A 21640-nucleotide genomic window follows, 5' to 3' on the forward strand; every position below is an offset into this window, starting at 1 on the left:
TTTTAAGTGAATTTACTACTTGCTGAAAAAATATCACCCAACTTTATTAATAAATGATTAATAGATGTTCTAAGCATGTTACAGATGTGAATAGCAGTTACAAGCGCATTAGGAAAAGGCGTTGTATATCAGGGATGGCCAACCTGAGCCTGAGAAGGAGCCAGAATTTACCAATGTACATTGCCAAAGAGCCACAGTAATACATCAGCAGCGCCTCCAGCCCATCAGCAGCCCCGCCAATCAGCACCTCCTCTTCCCTCCCCGCACCTCCCGATCACCTGTTTTGTGGCATGCAGGAGGCTCAGAGGGAGAGGGGGAGGAGCAAAGGCACGGCAGGCTCAGGGGAGGGGTCAGGAAGGGGTGGAGTGGGGGCAGGGCCTGTGGCAGAGCCAGCACATGTGAGCACCCCCCAGCACATTGGAAAGTTGGAGCCTGTAGCTCCAGCCGCGGAGTCGGTGCCTGTACAAGGAGCCGCATATTAACTTCTGAAGAGCCGCACGTGGCTCCGGAGCCATGGGTTGGCCACCCCTGGCGTATATGTTCGTAAGCAGCCTATTTACTTGTTGGACTCTATATCAGTTTATGACAATTGAGTCACCATTTATTAACCTATCCTTTATTATAAATGTATAAAGATAGCCTTGATATTAAATGTGTGCACGACTTAATAGTACAATTGATTATTTATTTGCAGTAGCACCGGAAGGCCCAATGGGGATGCCGTTGTGCTGGGCGCTCCACAAAAACATCCAGCACGAATAGCGCTTTCTCTTTTCAGATACTGTCCCCTCTTTCGGACGCCATCTTGGCTGAGAAGACCGTGACCGTTCTGGACGAGAAGGTGACCATAACAGACCTCGGAGTCCAGCTGATAACTGGACTGTCGCTCTCCCTGCAGCTCAGCCCAGGGAGCAATAAGGCCATCTTTGCTACAGCAGTCGCACAGGAGCTTCTTCAGTCACCAAAGCAGGTACAAGGACCCAGCGCGTGCGCTGTGCCCTGACAGGATGCCACTTCTGAGCCCCGATCTACTCAGCATTTTTCGCCAGCTAAGCTGATGGGATCAGGTGGCCTTTTGTTAATAATATTCTAGCAAAACATTGTAATTTATAGGCACCTACAGCTGAAGGTCACCAGGCGCCTTAATAGAAAAACAACGTTCCCATAAAAAAAAGGCAATATGTCTGTAAAACAAAAATCCCAAGCGCCAACAAACAAACCCTCTCCGTCTCTTCAGTTCACAGCCCATAAATAACACAAAGTCCCATAGACGACCCAATCACATGCCATAAATAAACGAACGTAACCTGCCCATCCCACTGTTGGGCTCTCTGGCCCCATTTATTCCATGCAAATTAACACACCACCCCTCAAGCTCCGGCCAGGGCAGACATCTATGTATGCACCAGTCTGGAGATAAAAAAGGAAAGAGCTCTGTATTTCCCCACAGTAAAGTATTGTGGTCCAGTTTCTCTCATTCATACTAGAGTAACTGCCGGTGTAGGCGGAATTATTCCAGATTGACACTGGTGCAAATGAGAATAGAGCAGGGTCTCTTGTGCTGTAAACTGCTAACAGATGGGGTTGGTCTTGCTATAATGCCAGACTCCTCCATCTTTAGTTACTTGTTATGAGTATTTCAAATGCCCCTGAGAACCTCCTGTTCTTACTGACCCATGTTATGGAGGTTTCTTAAGCAAGGACTGATTTTTCAGTCACTCCTTGTCTCCTTTGTCAGGGCCCACAAGGTTTCTCACTTCCCTTCTGCTCTTCCCCATCCCTTCAAAAGCTCCTGTTTCTGATGAGGACAGTTGGGTAGTGCTCCCACCAGGGTCCACCAGCTTTGTTCCGGCATTTGCTTGAGCATTCCCGTAAGAGCAACACCAGATATTTCCTCCTGTCTGAGCTGTGAACTCTTGCTGGTCCCAGGAATGCCAGACTCAAACTCCGGTCCAGTGTGATGCTCAATCAGTATGCTGCTTTCTCTCGCACCCTTACTTTGAAACCGCTTTGTTGGGGACCTGAGTGCTTGAATCACATGGTCTACTCATGCATTGGCACACAGCAGCCCTGCGCTGTCCGCATTCACACAGCTCATTGCGTCTAAACCACTGGATCATTTAACAAATTTGCCATCAGTGACTGGTTGATCTTTGTTCTTTCTTATGCTTTAGTCTGCATTTGAAATTATTTATTTTTTTATCCCAAAGTCATCAATGGGTTTACACCAGGGAAGACCATGGAGTGACACAGGACGAATTGGGCCCTTTATGTTTAAACACATTTTGTGCTTTAAAGGTAAATGATAAAGGTAAATACATTTGAATTCTGGCCAACTGGTGAGAGACTCTAATTCATCGCAGGGCCTTGTCCTCAAGCTGGTGGATGAGAAGTAACATGGGGCTGCTGTCTTTTTAGCGCAATATAAATTAGGTTCCCATAGACTTCCAAGAGCGAAGAAGATGATGTCACACAGCTAGAAATAGAGCCAATGAGCTAACCCATTGCTGGCATGTGGAGCTAACCACACTACCTTGAAACCAGCTCAGAAGCTGGGTCTGATGGCATTTAGCCCTAGCATGCTACACCACTCTGACATTTCCGTTCCAAGAAATCAAGTCTCTTTGAATCCCTCTTCTGGGTGCAGTGTTAGACACCCTCGGAATGCTGACGAAAATGTAATAAACCAGAAATGAAAACATTCACCCTGGCAGGGCTGTACGAGTTTTGATCGGCTCCTGATTACTCCCATTGCTTAGCACATTATATTTCAAAGCACGTTCCCAGTAAGGAGGGCAATGTGAAATTATTAAGTGATTATGCTGGTTTAAGCAGCACAGAGGGAGGATGAGAGCTGATGTCATAAATTCCATGTGGCCTTCAAGAAACATCTGAAGATTAATAAACACACAGTCAGGATTTATGACAGAGTCAGCAAAGTCTTAGGGCTGGGTCCTGAAATAAAGACACAGGCAAACCTCCCATTGAAGATGCTGGGAGTTTTGCCTGAGTAAGGACTTCAGAATCAGACCCTTAGTTAAAACAGCAGAGAATCCTATTACAGTGTAGGCTGTTATCTCCTGTGACCTGTATGGGTGAACCACTGGCACACCATGATTTTAAAAAAACAAAGAAAAAGGTTTCCTCTCCACAAGTGCATTAAGTTGGGATGAAAAAACAGCCTGTTGTTTTGTTTTATCCTCCAGGTCCGTCATCTACTCTTTAAATACATATATAATAGGCAGATGGTGGAAATGGACTCCCAATGGAGCTATACTGATTTACACCAATTGAGTATCTGGAGTGGGTGTGTGCATGTGCCGACCAAGCGTTTTAGAAGCTACTAACAATTTTGAGCGTCTCTACTTTTGGTTGCCAACTTGAGACACCTTAAAGAGCCTGACTTTCGGGAAGTGCTGAGCAACTGCCCACTGAAGATGAGACCCCCTTTAAAGGTGTCTCAAGTTGGCAACCAAAAAGAAGGGTCCTAAAATCACTAGAAAAGTGTGAAAATCTATTGTCTGTGTAAGACGCAGAACTGGGGCTCAACCCTGCCCCTGTTGAATTCAGTAGCAATGTGTCTGTTGACTTTAGAGGATGTGAAATCAGGACATCATCATTTTAAACAAAGGAGAGTGTTGCCTTGCTTGACATTTATCTTGAGCGTTTTGCTTAACCAACAACAACCCCCACTGACCCAGCTTGTGCAAAAACATTTTTATGCTGAAAGGCAAAAACAAAGCTCAAAGACCGAGAGCCACTGTTGCTTTATTTGCTAGATTAGGTGCTTTTAACATATGTTACGTATAACAAGAGGAGACTTTGTATCTTAAGCAGTTCAGAAATAATCTAATACATATTTTTCCATTTAAATATATAACTACAGTAAATGAAGTCAGTAGCCGGTAATGCCTTTTGACGTGCAATTTATTATCGTGCTGAAGTAGACTCCACGGATCTCAGAGGACACCGTTCCCTTTTAGCACTTCCAGGGAAAACAAAGCTTATTACCAATGCATGTTTAAAACTAGTATTTTTTATATGTCTTAGTGAGGAATTAATTTTCTTGCTCAGCCTTATTTCTGTCCTGCTTATAAATAGTTTGTGGGGAAGAGGGGATTGGTGGGGAGACAGTATGTTTCCTTTGCTGATTATTCTGTGTGCACGTGTGTGTGTTTGTTTCATATATTACAGGAAGCGGCCATCAGCTGCTGGGTCCAGTTCAGTGATGGATCCGTCATGCCCCTGGATATTTATGATGTCAAAGACTTCTCCTTGATGGCTACATCTCTAGATGAAAAGGTGGTCTCCATTCACCATGACCCTAAATTCAAGTGGCCTGTGATCGCTGCTGAGATGGAAGGCCAGGGGACACTGGTGAAGGTGGAGATGGTGATCAGTGAACCATGCCAGAAATCCAAAAGGAAGAGCATCCTGGCTGTTGGGAGCGGGAGCATTAAAGTCAAGTTCGGACAGAGTGATGCCAACCCTAATGTTAGCGACAGCAAGCAAAGCGGGGCTGGTGTCCACCTGGAAAATCATGCAAGCGACCGCCGTCAAAAAAACACCTTGCAGGACAGAGCTAGGCCAGATGGGCAGTATTACAGCAGCTCCTCAGTGGGCCAAATGGAAGGCAAAGGAACTACCACGGACAGGTCTATTTTAAGTAAAAAAGAGGACAGAGAAAGCCTTCTGGATGATGACAGCCATCTGCAGAACATTCCAATAGACTTCACCAGTTTCCCTGCACAGGTGGACTTGCCAAGAAGCAATGGGGACTTGGAAGAGAATGACCTTGTGCAGACACCCAGAGGGCTCAGTGATCTGGAGATAGGAATGTATGCTTTGTTGGGAGTCTTCTGCCTGGCAATCCTGGTCTTCCTTATCAACTGCGTTACCTTTGCTTTGAAGTACAGGCACAAGCAGGTCCCCTTTGAAGAGCAGGAAGGCATGAGCCACTCTCACGACTGGGTTGGGTTGAGCAACAGGACAGAGCTTCTGGAGAATCACATTAACTTCTCATCCCAACAAGATGAGTGCATCACTGCCATTGACAGAAGGGTGGACTTTGAGGAGAGCAAATATCTCCTCAGCACAAATGCCCAAACAAACATTAACGGCCAGGTCTTCAGGTCATCAGAGTCCACATTCATTGAAGGGAAAGAACAGAAAAGTGAACCGACCGCCTCTCCTACCTCCAAGCGGAAACGAGTCAAATTCACCACCTTTACCACCATCTCCTCCGACGATGGGTGCCCTACTGTCAATTCCATCCTGATGAGTAGTGAGGACGATATTAAATGGGTGTGCCAGGATATGGACCTTGGGGAATGCAAAGAGCTCAGAAACTATATGGAGAGATTACATGAGAGTGCATAACAAGACACTAAGGACCTTTTTGGTTTTTGGTTTTCACTCACCTTTCTGCCTTTAATTTTGGGTATTGGGGCAAAAAATGTGTTGGCAAATGAGAGTCAAGTGGTGGATAATACCTCAGTGGAGCCCCAGAAAGCAACCCAAAACCAGCTAAGAAAGCAGAGATCCTGGACAGCTCATACAGTTAAAGTCTTCTATGGGCTTGGAGACTGGAACAAAATGTGTGTGCGGTTTCTGATGCATGGCAACATGGAAAAATAAACCTTAGCAAAATAATAAGATCTCATTCTCTGAGCTTTCCCAGGAAATCAATAAAAATAAACTCCAACACAGTTTGGATATTACAAAGCTCACACAGTTCTAATGTTCAATATCACAGGCTGTGGTTAAAAGTGAAAATCGGGCTCGGAATAAACGGATCAATGAAAGGAAGCTTGTCTTTCAAGACACAAGCACAGGACATCCAGCTGAGAACGTTAATTTAAAGCTGACAGACAACTGCACTGTGAGCAGCACAGCAACCTCAGTTGCAGAGTTATGAGTTTCCAAAGAATCTAGGAGGTTATGGGGGGAAGTGACTGAGATGGTTTACAGATCCGCATGATCACCACTGAGAATGGATACACATACAATTATATAACTGAAAGCTCTCTTTTTAAGTAGAAGCTGAGATTATAAACTTTGCTGGCCAATTTTCAGTATTTCTTAATTTGTAAAATTGGAGAAGGTATAATCTATAATCAACATACTGCTCATATAAAGGAAAGTTTGCTTTGGAAAGGTTTGAGAGACGCAGGGTCTTTTAAAGAAGTCCACTCTATCTGGTTTTCCTGTTGAAATTTGTATTCCCCAAGCATTTTCCCGGAGCACTCTCATTTGATATCCTGGGGGTAGTTATTAGCATTGATCTGCTTTGGAAGTTTGGTGGCTTTTCCCTTCCCTGAGATCCACAGTGCTGTTCTGCTAAGCACAGGAACCATCGGAACTAATTTGGTACTTGCTTTACCAGTTGTAATTTACCGAAGTTGGCCACTCTCTCTTGGGTAAGTATAAGTTGTGCTGAACTCAGAAACCAACAGGGACCGGCTCTTTGTTCTCCTTTCCCTTTTGAGGCTAGGTTGTTCGTTTCCATTTTGATCATGCTTCTTCAGACCCACAGCTGCGCATATTTATAGGGCAGCATGAAGGCCATGGAGGAGCACTATACACCCTAATAGCTGAACGGCTAAGCTTGGTAAATAATATTTGTTTCACCTAGCGGTGATGATTGTCTTTTCTCATTCCTCTTATATGTATATATAGTAGAATTCCAGTCATTGCCCTCTGAATCTGAAGTGCCCTCCTGACCTAAAACTGGAGTCATCTGTTTGGTCCAGGATTAATCGCCAGTGGCAAAGTGCCAAGAAACTAAGGTTTGGTTTGGGCCCCCAATCTCCATTTGTTTTCCAGACTGAGCCCATGCCTTTAGTTGATTACAAAGTCTCTCACAGCCACCAAACCTAGTTGTCCAATTTAATAACCCCATCCTACCCACAAACACCTTGACTGAATCTATCTGTATTTAGAATGTATTGTAGATTGTAAGAATGTAATATATATTTATAAACATACCAACTGTGAATAAAATTTGCATTTCGGTGGGCTTCATCTTTTTTCCTACTGTGAGCTCCTCTCTCTCTTTGCATTCATTTACCATAAAAAGAGACTGTCAACAAAATATACAACTGTCCTTTGATTAAAGGAACATGCAGATTTAAGGATCTCAGCACAATCCAATTACAAACTCTTACATCTTGTAATGTGGTGCTTTGTGTGGGGGGGGAAGATAAAACAACAACGCCGACACGTTATGATTAAGTGTATTTTGCACTGAGTCACCCTTTCGAGATTTGAAACTCTTTGCAAATAACACTCATGTATATTTCTGCCTGGAAAGCCTGCTGCACGAGATGGGGGTAGTGTTCAGTTTGGGGTGGGCATAAAGAGAGCTACAGATATTGGGCCTTGTTTCTATTTATAAACACTCCTTTGAGGACAATCCGATGAAGTGAGCTGTAGCTCACAAAAGCTCATGCTCAAATAAATTGGTTCGTCTCTAAGGTGCCACAAGTCCTCCTTTTCTTTTTGCGGATACAGACTAACACGGCTGCTACTCTGAAACTTTAGAAGAGTAGCTTGGCACATCTAGAGATGGGGCAAACATACCGGGAAAATGTGGAGGATAATATTACTAGACGTAGTGTAGGCTTAGAATATCCTGGTGAGTGTCTCTATACGGGTCAGGTTAATGAGGCCTCTTGCTATGTATTGGAATAATAAATCAAGACCTGTATTTTTGAAGCACACAAGTGGACACCCTCTGAGGGTTCAGTGTTCAGTCTATTAAGAGATGTTTCAATCCCTGGAGACAAAGCAGTAGCCTAAAATTTGCCATGTGCTCAATACGCACTTTTCTGAAGCTCTACCAAAGCTTCTCCACTCATGAGCAACATGGGCTCAGAGGATCAAGGCAAAATGAGTCAAGTACAGGTCATCCTCATGGGCCAACCTTAGCACTACAATAAGTCCATTAGATCCAGATCTGGAAAGACTTGAGCAAAGAGTAATATGTCTTACAAGTTTCAGAGTAGCAGCCGTGTTAGTCTGTATCTGCAAAAAGAACAGGAGTACTTGTGGAGGGGAGAGAAAGCCATCCCATTGGTATCGGACCAGAGGAGCCTCTTGCAAGAAATGTAGTTCACAGGTGTGATGAATTACCCTGTGGCCGAGCACTGAACACACTGCATTCCTGTGGAACCATGTCCTGAGCAAGTCACTGTCAAAAGCAAATCGCTGTCATGTGGATTAAGCATTGACACTTGAGAGAAGATGGTGGCTATCCGAGTTGGATGACCAGCTTCTGTGACACAGAGCAGAGCTCCTTGTAGTCATCAGTGAAGTCGCGTTTGGAGCAGTTTGTGAGATTTCCTTACATGTGTAGGCTCCACCTACGCTAAGATCATTTAGCAGCCCCCCCATCAATGTCTCTGCCAGTGCTAAAACAATGGGGGGGACTTGTGTAGCGTTGCTCCTGGCCACTTTTAACTCTGTGCCGTCTAACTCTGCTCAGAGCAGATCTAGCTGGCCATAAACATGCCTCATTCCTGTCTCTTCTACTTCTATCAATGTCGCTAGCACTCGTGGAGCTAAACCAGCAGCGAGGGGATAGCTAAATCTTCCACGTACCCCAGGCCCCAGTGGCACTAATTCTCTGTTTCAACTAGAGCGAGCAATGTGTGTTTACTGAAAAATTTCTCAAATACAGGATGGAATTTCTGGCCCAAAGCAGAAGGAGAGAGAGAGAGAGAGAGACCCACACCTGTCTGCGATGTGGGAAATGAAGGTTCAAAGTCCCCAAGTCTCATTTACGCTAAGGCCCCTTTCCACCACTCTGGTAGTGTAAAGCCGGCCTTAAAGTGGATGTAACTCTACCTGCTGTGTCTACACTGCCCCAGGGCTACGGTGGTGCTACTGTCATGCCATTATATAGCTGCTTCCTACATCAAGACAAGGGATTTTTCTCTGGGAGCTAGTGTAACCCACACACCTCCTGGGAGTGGGGTTCTGTCCCCTCTAGTGGCACCAAGACCTCTTAGAGCAGTGCTTCTCAAACTTTTGTACTGGTGACTCGTTTCACATAGCAAGCCTCTGCGTGCGACCCGCCCCCCCCCCTTTTAAATTAAAAACACTTCTTTACATACGTAACACCATTATAAATGTTGGAGGCAAATTCGGGGTTTGGGGTGGAGGCTGACAGCTTGCGACCCCCCTCGTGTAATAACCTCATGACCCCCTGAGGGGTCCCAACCCCCAGTTTGAGAACCCCTGACTTAGAGAGTAATGAGTTTGCTACAGCCCTAGCTAAGGGCCACGTGGCTTTTAGCTCATGCAGTAGACGCTCATGCCTTGAGGTCCCAGGTTCAAGCCTGCCCGCCGACGACTGGAGTCTGTCGGTGTTACACTAGGTCATCCTAACTATGGCACTCAGGGCACACATTCTTTCACAGCCCTGAACAACATAGCTAGATCAATCTCATTTTTAAGGACATACCAGGGCCATCTTTTTGTTGTGTGTTTGTACAGCACCTACCACAATGGAGTTCAAAGAATAATAATAATAACGTAGCTGAGGACCAAGCCCACAGCAGCCTCCTTGCAGTAGGTGAGCGCTGAGTACACAGCACTGGGGGACGTGTTGCCGCAGCCACAGAGTTGTTGGTTGCAACTTAATTCTTGCACACACTGTTCCTCTTGCTCCTCTTTGCAGGATGAACAAGGGTGCGCTTTGCTGTAAGATCACTTGGCTTCACACCTTGCATTTCCAAACAAAGCTGCAGCAGGAGCCTGGGGGAGTGAAACAGGGGGGATTATTTATCATTTTTGCTTTCCTGATTATCATAACTGTTAATTAATTATGCTGTTTGGCTCCTCACTCTGTACAGTCATCTCCTCACATCCTCCCAGCAGCGCTCTTAACCACAGTGGCAACAACACGCCACCTCGGCAGGAGCATCTGCTCAAATGGAGCTTATCCAGAGAACGTCTCTTTTTAAATAGCTCAGGGCAGGAACAAATAGCTCCATTCCCTGACGGACGTGCCGGGTGGCTATGGCTCTGCATCCTCCTTGCAGTGTGGGTGAAGTTCAGGGACAGCTGCTTGTTCAGGATCTCGTCACTGGATCCCCAAAACCGGGGGACTCAAGCTACATCACCAGGTGAGCTACACTGTTTCTCAGGGGAAGAGAAAAGTAGCTCAGCAGAGCAGCACCTCTGGTGGCCAATGCCTGCAACAGCATTGACCAGTGTTTCATTAAAGGCTAATTGCCCAGCAAGTCAAAGGTCTTGCTAGCAACTTGCCAGAAAACCAAGCACTTCACATCAGTTGCACATGCTAATTTAAAGTAAATATTAGCTGCTCACAACTACCATATTTGCTTGTGCTCCTGTCTCCCTTGCTCAATGGCTAAAAGAAAATCCTTTGAAGTTTTGCTCCAACGGGAGAAGAACCAGCGTTATCCCATCTTGCAGTTGTTCGGAGAGGAAGGGTCCTGTGATTAATGCACAGGACTCGGAAGATGCAGGTTCAGTTCCCAGCTGTAGCAGCGTAAGCCCTTTGTGCTTCAGTTCTTCAACTGTCACATGGTGATGGTAATACCCCCTTTCCCGCATCTCTGTGTCTGACTTTCTTATGAAGATTGTAACGTGTTTGGGGCAGGGGCTGTCCTTACTCTGCATGTCTGCTAGGCTGCTCAACACTTTCCTCTCAGTGTTTTTTTTTTTTTACAGATAATTTTCAGCAAAACAATTTATTTTGAGGGAGGCTCCCACTCTCCTCAAAAAAAAAAATTGATTTTTTTTGTTGGAAGACAGGAAACCGGAAAAATTTCAGCCAAAAACCGGGGGAAGAGGAAAGGGTGTTCATCAGTTTACTGTTGAGATTTTCAGCTGTCTTTGGCCAAACAATTTTGGTTTTCGACCAAAAAAAAAAAATCAATTTGGGCAGGTTTATTTTTTGACCAAAAAGATCAAAATTTCCCAGTGAAAGTTTTGGTGAAAATGATTGTTTGTTTTTTTTCATTTTTGTCAAATTTTCCCCAGGAAAAATTCCATGTCCAGCTCTAATGTGCAGCACCTGGCAAACTGGGGCACGGATTTCAGCTGGAGCTTTTAGATGCTACTGTAATAATACAAATTAGTAATAACAGAGGTAGCCAAGAGTCAGAGTTTAAGACCTTGGGAGCTGTGTTGGGCCCTCATGTGGCGTTAGGGGTACAGCAGCCTTTAGAAGTCAGAGAGCCGAGAAGGCGGGAGGCAGGGTGGAATGGTTTGGTCTGGCTTTAGAGGCTTTCCGCATTAACACAGACAAGATTAACAGTTCAATTGTGCTATAAATCAGGTAAGCTGCTGCTTTGCTTCATCTCTCCCTCCTTTCTAAGGTTTCTTCTTCAGCAGCTTCCACATACTTAGGGTATGTCTACACTACGAAATTAGGTCGAATTTATAGAAGTCGGTTTTTTAGAAATCGAGTGTGTGTGTCCCCACAGAAAATGCTCTAAGTGCATTAAGTGCATTAACTCGGCGGAGCGCTTCCACAGTACCGAGGCTAGAGTCGACTTCCGGAGCGTTGCACTGTGGGTAGCTATCCCACAGTTCCTGCAGTCTCCGCTGCCCATTGGAATTCTGGGTTGAGATCCCAATGCCTGATGGGGCTAAAACATTGTCGCGGGTGGTTCTGGGTACATATCGTCAGGCCTCCGTTCCCTCCCTCCCCCCGTGAAAGCAAGGGCAGACAATCATTTCGCGCCTTTTTTCCTGAGTTACCTGTGCAGACGCCATACCACGGCAAGCATGGAGCCCGCTCAGGTAACCATCACCCTATGTCTCCTGGGTGCTGGCAGACGCGGTACGGCATTGCTACACAGTAGCAGCAACCCCTTGCCTTGTGGCAGCAGACGGTACAGTATGACTGGTAGCCGTCATCGTCATGTCTGAGGTGCTCCTGGTCGCCTCTGTGAGGTCGATCAGGAGCGCCTGGGCAGACATGGGCGCAGGGACTAAATTTGGAGTGACTTGACCAGGTCATTGTCTTTAGTCCTGCAGTCCTATTGAACTGTCTTATGGTGAGCGGGCAGGCGATACGGACTGCTAGCAGTCGTACTGTACCATCTTCTGCCAGGCAGGCAAGAGATGAGGATTGCTAGCAGTCGTATTGTACCATCTTATGCCAGGCAGGCAAGAGATGAAGATGGCTAGCAGTCGTACTGTACCATCTTCTGCCAAGCAGCCATGAGATGTGGATGGCATGCAGTCCTTCTGCACCGTCTGCTGCCAGCCAAAGATGTAAAAGATAGATGGAGTGGGTCAGAACAAGAAATAGACCAGATTTGTTTTGTACTCATTTGCCTCCTCCCCTGTCTAGATCACACTGCAGTCACTCACAGAGAAGGTGCAGCGAGGTAAATCTAGCCATGTATCAATCAGAGGCCAGGCTAACCTCCTTGTTCCAATAACAACGATAACTTAGGTGCACCATTTCTTATTGGAACCCTCCGTGCAGTCCTGCCTGAAATACTCCTTGATGTACAGCCACACCCTTTGCTGATTTTAGCTCCCTGAAGCCAACCCTGTAAGCCGTGTCGTCAGTCGCCCCTCCCTCCGTCAGAGCAACGGCAGACAATCGTTCCGCGCCTTTTTTCTGTGCGGACGCCATGCCAAGGCAAGCATGGAGGTCGCTGAGCTCATTTTGGCAATTAGGAGCACATTAACCACCACACGCATTATCCAGCAGTATATGCAGCACCAGAACATGGCAACGCGATACCGGGCGAGGAGGCGACGTCAGCGCGGTCCCGTGAGTGATCAGGACATGGACACAGATTTCTCTGAAAGCATGGGCCCTGACAATGCATGCATCATGGTGCTAATGGGGCAGGTTCTTGCTGTGGAACGCCGATTCTGGGCTCGGGAAACAAGCACAGACTGGTGGGACCGCATAGTGTTGCAGGTCTGGGACGATTCCCAGTGGCTGCAAAACTTTCGCATGCGTAAGGGCACTTTCATGGAACTTTGTGACTTGCTTTCCCCTGCCCTGAAGCGCATGAATACCAAGATGAGAGCAGCCCTCACAGTTGAGAAGCGAGTGGCGATAGCCCTGTGGAAGCTTGCAATGCCAGACAGCTACCGGTCAGTTGGGAATCAATTTGGAGTGGGCAAATCTACTGTGGGGGCTGCTGTGATGCAAGTAGCTCACGCAATCAAAGATCTGCTGATATCAAGGGTAGTGACCCTGGGAAATGTGCAGGTCATAGTGGATGGCTTTGCTGCAATGGGATTCCCTAACTGTGGTGGGGCTATAGACGGAACCCATATCCCTATCTTGGCACCGGAGCACCAAGCCGCCGAGTACATAAACCGCAAGGGGTACTTTTCGATAGTGCTGCAAGCTCTGGTGGATCACAAGGGACGTTTCACCAACATCAACGTGGGATGGCCGGGAAAGGTGCATGATGCTCGCATCTTCAGGAACTCTGGTCTGTTTCAAAAGCTGCAGGAAGGGACTTTATTCCCAGACCAGAAAATAACTGTTGGGGATGTTGAAATGCCTATAGTTATCCTTGGGGACCCAGCCTACCCCTTAATGCCATGGCTCATGAAGCCGTACACAGGCAGCCTGGACAGTAGTCAGGAGCTGTTCAACTACAGGCTGAGCAAGTGCAGAATGGTGGTAGAATGTGCATTTGGACGTTTAAAGGCGCGCTGGCGCAGTTTACTGACTCGCTAAGACCTCAGCGAAACCAATATTCCCACTGTTATTACTGCTTGCTATGTGCTCCACAATATCTGTGAGAGTAAGGGGGAGACGTTTATGGCGGGGTGGGAGGTTGAGGCAAATCGCCTAGCTGCTGGTTACGCGCAGCCAGACACCAGGGCGGTTAGAAGAGCACAGGAGGGCGCGGTACGCATCAGAGAAGCTTTGAAAACCAGTTTCATGACTGGCCAGGCTACGGTGTGAAAGTTCTGTTTGTTTCTCCTTGATGAAACCCCCCGCCCCTTGGTTCACTCTACTTCCCTGTAAGCTAACCACCCTCCCCTCCTCCCTTTAATCATTGCTTGCAGAGGCAATAAAGTCATTGCTGCTTCACAGTCATGCATTCGTTATTCATTCATCACACAAATAGGGGGATGACTACCAAGGTATCCCAGGAGGGGTGGTGGAGGAGGGAAGGAAAATGCCACACAGCACTTTAAGCACAACACTTTAAAAGTTTACAACTTTAAAATTTATTGAATGACAGCCTTCTTTTTTTTGGGCAATCCTCTGTGGTGGAGTGGCTGGTTGGCCGGAGGCCCCCCCACCGCGTTCTTGGGCGTCTGGGTGTGGAGGCTATGGAACTTGGGGAGGAGGGCGGTTGGTTACAGAGGGGCAGCAGTGGCAGTCTGTGCTCCAGCTGCCTTTGCTGCAGCTCAACCATACACTGGAGCATACTGGTTTGGTCCTGCAGCAGCCTCAGCATTGAATCCTGCCTCCTCTCATCACGCTGCCGCCACATTTGAGCTTCAGCCCTGTCTTCAGCGCGCCACTTACTCTCTTCAGCCCTCCACCTCTCCTCCCGGTCATTTTGTGCTTTCCTGCACTCTGACATTATTTGCCTCCACGCATTCGTCTGTGCTCTGTCAGTGTGGGAGGACAGCATGAGCTTGGAGAACATTTCATCGCGAGTGCATTTTTTTTTCTTTCTAAGCTTCACTAGCCTCTGGGAAGGAGAAGATCCTGTGATCATTGAAACACATGCAGCTGGTGGAGAAAAAAAAAGGGACAGCGGTATTTAAAAAGACACATTTTATAAAACAGTCGCTACACTCTTTCAGGGTAAACCTTGCTGTTAACATTACATACATAGCACATGTGCTTTCATTACAAGGTCGCATTTTGCCTCCTCCCACCGCATGACTACCCCCTCAACCTTCCCCCCTCCCTGTGGCTAACAGTGGGGAACATTTCTGTTTAGCCACAGGCAAACAGCCCAGCAGGAACGGGCTCCTCTGAGTGTCCCCTGAAGAAAAGCACTCTATTTCAACCAGGTGACCATGAATTATATCTCACTCTCCTGAGGATAACACAGAGAGATAAAGAACGGATTTTGGTTGAATGCCAGCAAACATACACTGCAATGCTTTGTTCTACAGTGATTCCTGAGTACGTGTTACTGGCCTGGAGTGGTAAAGTGTCCTACCATGAAGGACGAAATAAGGCTGCCCTCCCCAGAAACCTTTTGCAAAGGCTTTAGGACTACATCTAGGAGAAACGCAAATGCCAGGGCAAAGTAATCCTTTCACATGCTTGCTTTTAAACCATGTATAGCATTTTAAAAGGTACACTCACCAGAGGTCCCTTCTCCGCCTGTTGGGTCCAGGAGGCAGCCTTGGGTGGGTTCGGGGGGTACTGGCTCCAGGTCTAGGGTGAGAAACAGTTCCTGGCTGTCGGGAAAACCGGTTTCTCCGCTTGCTTGCTGTGAGCTATCTACAACCTCCTCATCATCATCATCTTCTTCGTCCCCAAAACCTACTTCCGTATTGCCTCCATCTCCATTGAAGGAGTCAAACAACATGGCTGGGGTAGTGGTGGCTGAACCCCCTAAAATGGCATGCAGCTCATCATAGAAGCGGCATGTTTGGGGCTCTGACCCAGAGCGGCTGTTCGCCTCTCTGGTTTTCTGGTAGGCTTGCCTCAGCTCCTTCAGTTTCACGCGGCACTGCTTCGGGTCCCTGTTATGGCCTCTGTCCTTCATGCCCTGGGAGATTTTCACAAAGGTTTTGGCATTTCGAAAACTGGAACGGAGTTCTGATAGCACGGATTCCTCTCCCCAAACAGCGATCAGATCCCGTACCTCCCTTTCGGTCCATGCTGGAGCTCTTTTGCGATTCTGGGACTCCATCATGGTCACCTGTGCTGATGAGCTCTGCATGGTCACCTGCAGCTTGCCACGCTGGCCAAACAGGAAATGAGATTCAAAAGTTTGTGGTTCTTTTCCTGTCTACCTGGCCAGTGCATCTGAGTTGAGAGTGCTCTCCAGAGCGGTCAGAATGGAGCACTCTGGGATAGCTCCCGGAGGCCAATACCATCGAATTGTGTCCACAGTACCCCAAATTCGAGCCTGCAACATCGATTTAAGCGCTAATCCACTTGTCAGGGGTGGAGTAAGGAAATCGATTTTAGGAGCCCTTTAAGTCGAAATAAAGGGCTTCACTGTGTGGACGGGTGCAGGTTTAAATCGATTTAACGCTGCTAAATTTGACCTAAAGTCCTAGTGTAGACCAGGGCTTAGTGGGTAAGAATAAGCTGCCTTAGTCCCTCAGTGAACTTGAAGATCTGAGATGATGACACTAAAGACTTGGTTCAGAGTTCTCTGTGGGTAGCAGACTTTTCAAAAAAGAATTAACTCCATCTGCAGCCCTGCAGGAAGCAACTCTAGGAACGACTTTCACTCCTTGTGTAGGTCATGGATGAGATGTCAGTTAAATGCTGTGGTGAATGAGGAGGCTGGCGGCAGTTCAGATCAGCAGTGTGTGTGTATGTTCAACTTCTCCAGGCCCTCTGCTCTGCAGGAGTTCCTTGTGGCAAACTAGCCCTTTCATAAGTGTTGATGGGATCAATATGCCTCCTCGTACACCAAAACTCGAAGGTGAGTCCTTTGCATGTGTCTCAGAATGGGCTGGTGGTTTGAATTACTCATGTATTGATCTGGCAAAGCCCAGTGATGCTAGGGAGGAAATAAGGCATACATTTCTATGAGTGAGGGTAATTAACCACTGGAACAATTTATCGAGGGTCATGGTGGATTTTCTGTCCCTGGCCATTTTTAAAATCAAGATTAGATTGTTTTAAAGGATTTCTAAAAGGAATTCTGTTGGGGAAGTTCTCTGGCCTGTGTTATACAGGAGGTCAGACTAGATGGTCACAATGGTCCCTTCTGGCCTTGCAATCTCTGAAAGGTCGATAGTGTCACTCCAAAATTGCACGTGAAACAGAAGGGTATTGCCTCCAAACACGGTCCCTGAAAAATGCCTCTGGCTGATGGAAAGAGCTGCCATGCACAGAAAGTTGTATGGGTTCTACTAAATCCAGGAACGATGCCACATATTCTCAAGCGCCACCTACTGGCACCTCATCTGCCAACTATTGACACATACACAGATACAGACACACAGTGAATTAAAATTTGATTTTTTTATAATTTCGACGGATAATATAGATGTGTAGTCTTCAGCATTTTTTATTGATTTACATTTTCACAGTTGTACATAACGGGTTTTAAGCTTTCTTATGTTTTTATCCATTTTCATTTTCACAGTTGCAAGAAATTCTGGGGGGGGAGGGGTCAGACAATTACTTAATGACCATAGTTAGTTAATGAGTGTTGATGTTGAGATTCAAAAAGTTAAATCCTTACAACGGCAAAATCACAAATGTCAATACACAAAGTAAATTAATAAGTTCTCAAGCAGCTTTTTTCTTACTTTGCCTCTCTGTAAATTTCTATTATCATCAATGGAAATATTTTTTCATTGGTTTGTGTGTGTATGGTGAAATTGCTGTTTACCGACATTTACCAATTAAAATCGAATCCTTCCAAGTCTAGAGATAAGCACTCAGTAACAACCAGATTTAGGGATTGAATTTGCCTCTCATATACAATGCATACCTTATAAAATCAGTTATGTTCTGTATTGTGCCCAATTCACACCCTCAGGATTACAGTGAAATTAAATTGTGGTGCTTATTATGAGAATATAATGCCATACTGTGTAATTACATTCTCCCCTAAATTCCCTCATGCAATTTCAGTGGGAAAGAGTATTCTTTTTCCTTTTGTGCAGAAGGTGCACTGTGGCCGTATCTTTTAAATTTCTGCCGTGTTCTGCACATTAGTGGTTGGTCAAGGGATTCGATTCCAAGGTAAGTGCAAAATACTATAGGATTCTTTGAGATAAAGACACAAGCACAGCTAAAGGAGGACACGGGGAGTCAGAGCTTGTGCTCTGTTTCCAACTCAATCTCTGAGTCACTGTTTGGACCTTTGGCAAGTTATACTGGCCCCAATTTTAATAGGACTGCTCACGTACTTAAAGTTGGGCATGCACTTAAGTATATTGCTGAATTAGTGCCTTAGCCTCTCTGTGCCTCAGTTTCCCCATATGTAAAATGAGGGTAATACTAAACAATGCCTCTGCATAGGAGTTTGGTGAGGAATGCTTTATTGTTTGGCTTCTGGCTGAAAGGTTTAAAGTGTGGAAATTCAAAAAGTACTCAGCTCTGGGGGTGATGAGGGCAGTATACGACCCTCTATAGGATAGAAATAGAATTTTCAGTGCACATAAATATGGAATTAAATGGACTGAGTCTGCCAAGAGTGAACGGGAACGTCCTGGAGACTGGGCCCTTTTTACCTTCTTTCAGAGTAACAGCCGTGTTAGTCTGTATTCGCAAAAAGAAAAGGAGTATTAGTCTCTAAGGTGCCACAAGTACTCCTTTTCTTTTTTTACCTTCTTGCAGATCTGAGCTGGGAACTTTGTCAACAAGTCCTTCGTTATGCAGGTTGCCTGCATACCACTCTATGTGAAAGAACAAATTAAGTAGTCCATGGCTGGGGAAGTGATGCTGCAGCTCTGTATGTGTGTACTGCCAGCTCTCACTAAGAAATTCCCTTTGCATTTTAAAGACAGCTGCTAGATTACAAACGACAGGCCTCTTAAAACTGCCCTCTGAGCCTGGAGGGGATACGCTGCGGCATGGAGATATCTTTCATTCCACCACCTACACAACTCATCTGCTTTCGCCCTCTGCCTTTCTTTTGCTCACTCTGTTGGTGGAAGCAAAGACACCCTTGCTCAGTACTTCCTTTGAAGCAACCAAGGCTGCTTCTCCCGCTTTGATTGAAATAAGCGAATTATCTAATTACCTGCAGAATGACAAAGTGCGAATATTAGTTATTCTGTACCCAAAGCTTCCCTAGCATGTGTTAGGGCTTCGCATGTCCATAGCAATGTCTGAATAATATAGCTTTCAGTTGAAGTCAGGAGGTTCCTCTTTCCTTATTTTCATTCCGAATTTTTAATTAAACAAGAGTTTTCTACAGTCAGCGACTGCATCAATGACATAAAAACTGATCATATTTGCCATTCTCGCCACCAGCCAGCCATAGGACCAGGGGACCCTAAAGGTGTTTTAAACCCCCCCTTTGCCTTCTTTCCACACGGATTCTGTGCTAAGTACGCCAAAGCTCAAATCTACTTTGCACATTTATCCCTGCACAGGCCAGTCCTAAGGATGCTACAGTATGGGAGCTCCCATGTAGCCCTGCTGCAGATGGCTTGCAATCAAAGTGCAGAGGAGGCTTTCCATTGGGAGCAAATTCTAAAGACCATCTGAGCTGACACCCCTCCTGAGCTGGATGTACTGAAATATAGATTCCATCTGAGAAGCCAGCCCAGAGTTGACAGATATTTAGTATTATTGACCTGTTTTTATGTGTGGGGCGGGCAGGGGTAGAGGCAGGGGCAGGTAGGGAGCATTATAATACCAATAAGGAAACAAAAGTCCTGTCTGTTCATGTATTCCAGAATGTTAGAAGAGAAACAGTGTCAGTGAGTGGATACAGCACTGGCCTGAGACTCAGGAGACCTGACTCTATTCCTAGTTCTGCCACTGAGCTGCACGGTGACCTTCTGTGTCTCTCTTTCCCCTACTACCTTGTCTATTTAGGCTGAATGCTTTTCAGAGCAGAGACTGTCTCTTGCAATGTGTTTGTTCAGCACCTCGCACAATAGGGCCCTGATCTCAGCTGGAGAGCGTAGGTTCTACTGAAATACAAGTCATAGATGCTTCTGCTCCAAAAACAGAGAGTTTGGGATGGGGGTGGGGAGCGATTTGTAACTGAAGGGTATGACTCGCCCTGGTTGATTTCAGTGGAGTTAATCCAGATTGGCACCAGGGTGAGTCTGAGGAGAATCAAGCCCTGACTGATTTCTCTGACCAAAAAAAAAAAAAAGAGAGAGAGAGAGAGAGAGAAAAGTCCTGTTTTTTTCAGAGGTCACCATGTTAGCCATTTTCCTAAATAAGATGAGCACATTTAATGGTAGCTGATGTGGTGCAGGGGGCGGGGGAGGGATTACATAGCTGTGACACTTTGCATCGTGGAAATTAAAGGCCAAGAAGGGGAGAAAGAGTCTCTTCCTGCGTTGGACATCTCCACCACGCCTGTGTTTCTCTATGGATCCCCTCTGTCCAGCTGACCGTGGGCGCCCACTGTCCTTTTATCCTCATGCCAGTAATCCAAAATCACTCTATTCTTTTCTGCCATTTGTACCATTTGACAGCTTTCTTTTATCATCCATCCCACTCAGACCTAATCAATAGCTTTCCTCTTAGCGTCTGGCATTCCTTCTGTTCTGTCGGTCAGGCTCCCAAGGTCAAATCAGCCCCTTTTGTGTCCTTTCCTTAAGCAAATAATATTAAGCTGCCATGACTTGACTCAAAATATTTTGTGTTATTGAAAGATCCCAACCATTGATTAGATTTAGCACTGTACCTTGCTGTCTACACAATCTGGAATATGGCTTTAGAGCAGCACTCAATAAAATGTCATTTGTAAGACCAGTTCATACAGCTGAAGAGGCATTTTCTCTAGGCTGCAAGTCTACATTCAGATAGATTTATCACAGCATGGCAGTGAGGTAACGCAGTCCCTCTGTGATTAATGGGATTTTAATTGGCTGCTCTAAATGTTTGCTTTCCCCTGGTACTGTACGGAGTCAGTGTCATACTCTTCTATAAGACCATGTAGTGTAAGTTGGCAACCGCTGAGTAGTTACGTGAAAGGGGGCTTACTCAAGAGAGTAACCAAGGAGATTTAATGATAAGATTCATAAAAGAGAATGAGGGAAAAGGAGAGCTTGTTAGGAGGGTGAAGACAGAGAGAAGAATCAAGTGTGTCAGCTAAGCAGATCTGTAATTACTCAGTACTAATTACAGGGCCTGAAACAGGTAGAATTTCAAAGCTCTAGGACTGCACATTACTAAAAGATAAAGGGGCTTTCCGCAACCAGCACTAACCACAGTCTAAGTCTTTCCTGTTCTAAAGCTAACCCTCAACTAATCTCCTGCTGAGGCATACCCTTATATATGAATCTTAGCTCCACCCCCCCATACCATAGAACCCGCCTACATCAGCCACCCACTTTATAAATAGCCTGTCCTCCATTTTGAATTCAGTGATGAAGAGTCTGGAGGCAGGAAGTGATTCTGTTCTGCTACAGGTAAGACTTCTAAAAACATAGGGGAGAAAGAAAAGAAGGGTTCAAGAGGCTGGAGAGACAAATGCAACAAGTTGGGCAGTGGGTGCAGCTTTTTTGTCTGCCTGCCCTGCCTCAAGTGGATATGACAACAAACATTGGGTTTGGTGCTGCACGGGGCACAGGGTTATTTTATAGGTGTCCCTGTTGAGGTAATAAAAGGGATAGTTGGGCCTGTGTACTGCAGAGTCTCCATTCCTTGTCCTGGTCAGAATACAAATGCCAGACCTGAAAAATCACCTTGTTATTAGCCTTGCAGTCTCAGGCGTGGGACAGACCAGTCCACATTTCAGTTGAATCTCTGTCTTGTTTCTTGGCTTGGGAGCGGTCTGTGGTATTTAGCTGGTTATGTGCTTCTGCTTGGTTCTATTGA

At 45.9% G+C, this 21640-nt stretch overlaps 1 protein-coding gene across 3 annotated transcripts in view; it reads left to right on the top strand.

The window, feature by feature from the left end:
* LOC311531629 (transmembrane protein 132D-like) overlaps positions 1 to 7018 on the top strand; it is a 386634-nt gene extending 379616 nt beyond the window's left edge. For all 3 annotated transcript variants that reach the window (XM_084649164.1, XM_084649165.1, XM_084649166.1), the window contains 2 exons: positions 779 to 970; positions 4195 to 7018. In XM_084649164.1, the coding sequence (XP_084505290.1) occupies positions 779 to 970; positions 4195 to 5379 (1377 nt within the window). In that variant the 3' untranslated portion in view covers positions 5380 to 7018. The remainder of the gene's footprint in view (positions 1 to 778; positions 971 to 4194) is intronic.
* The last annotated feature ends 14622 nt before the right edge of the window (positions 7019 to 21640 follow it).

This window comes from Lepidochelys olivacea, assembly GCF_965140295.1.
Source record: "Lepidochelys olivacea isolate rLepOli2 genome assembly, chromosome: 15".
NCBI classification, from domain to species: Eukaryota; Metazoa; Chordata; order Testudines; family Cheloniidae; genus Lepidochelys; species Lepidochelys olivacea.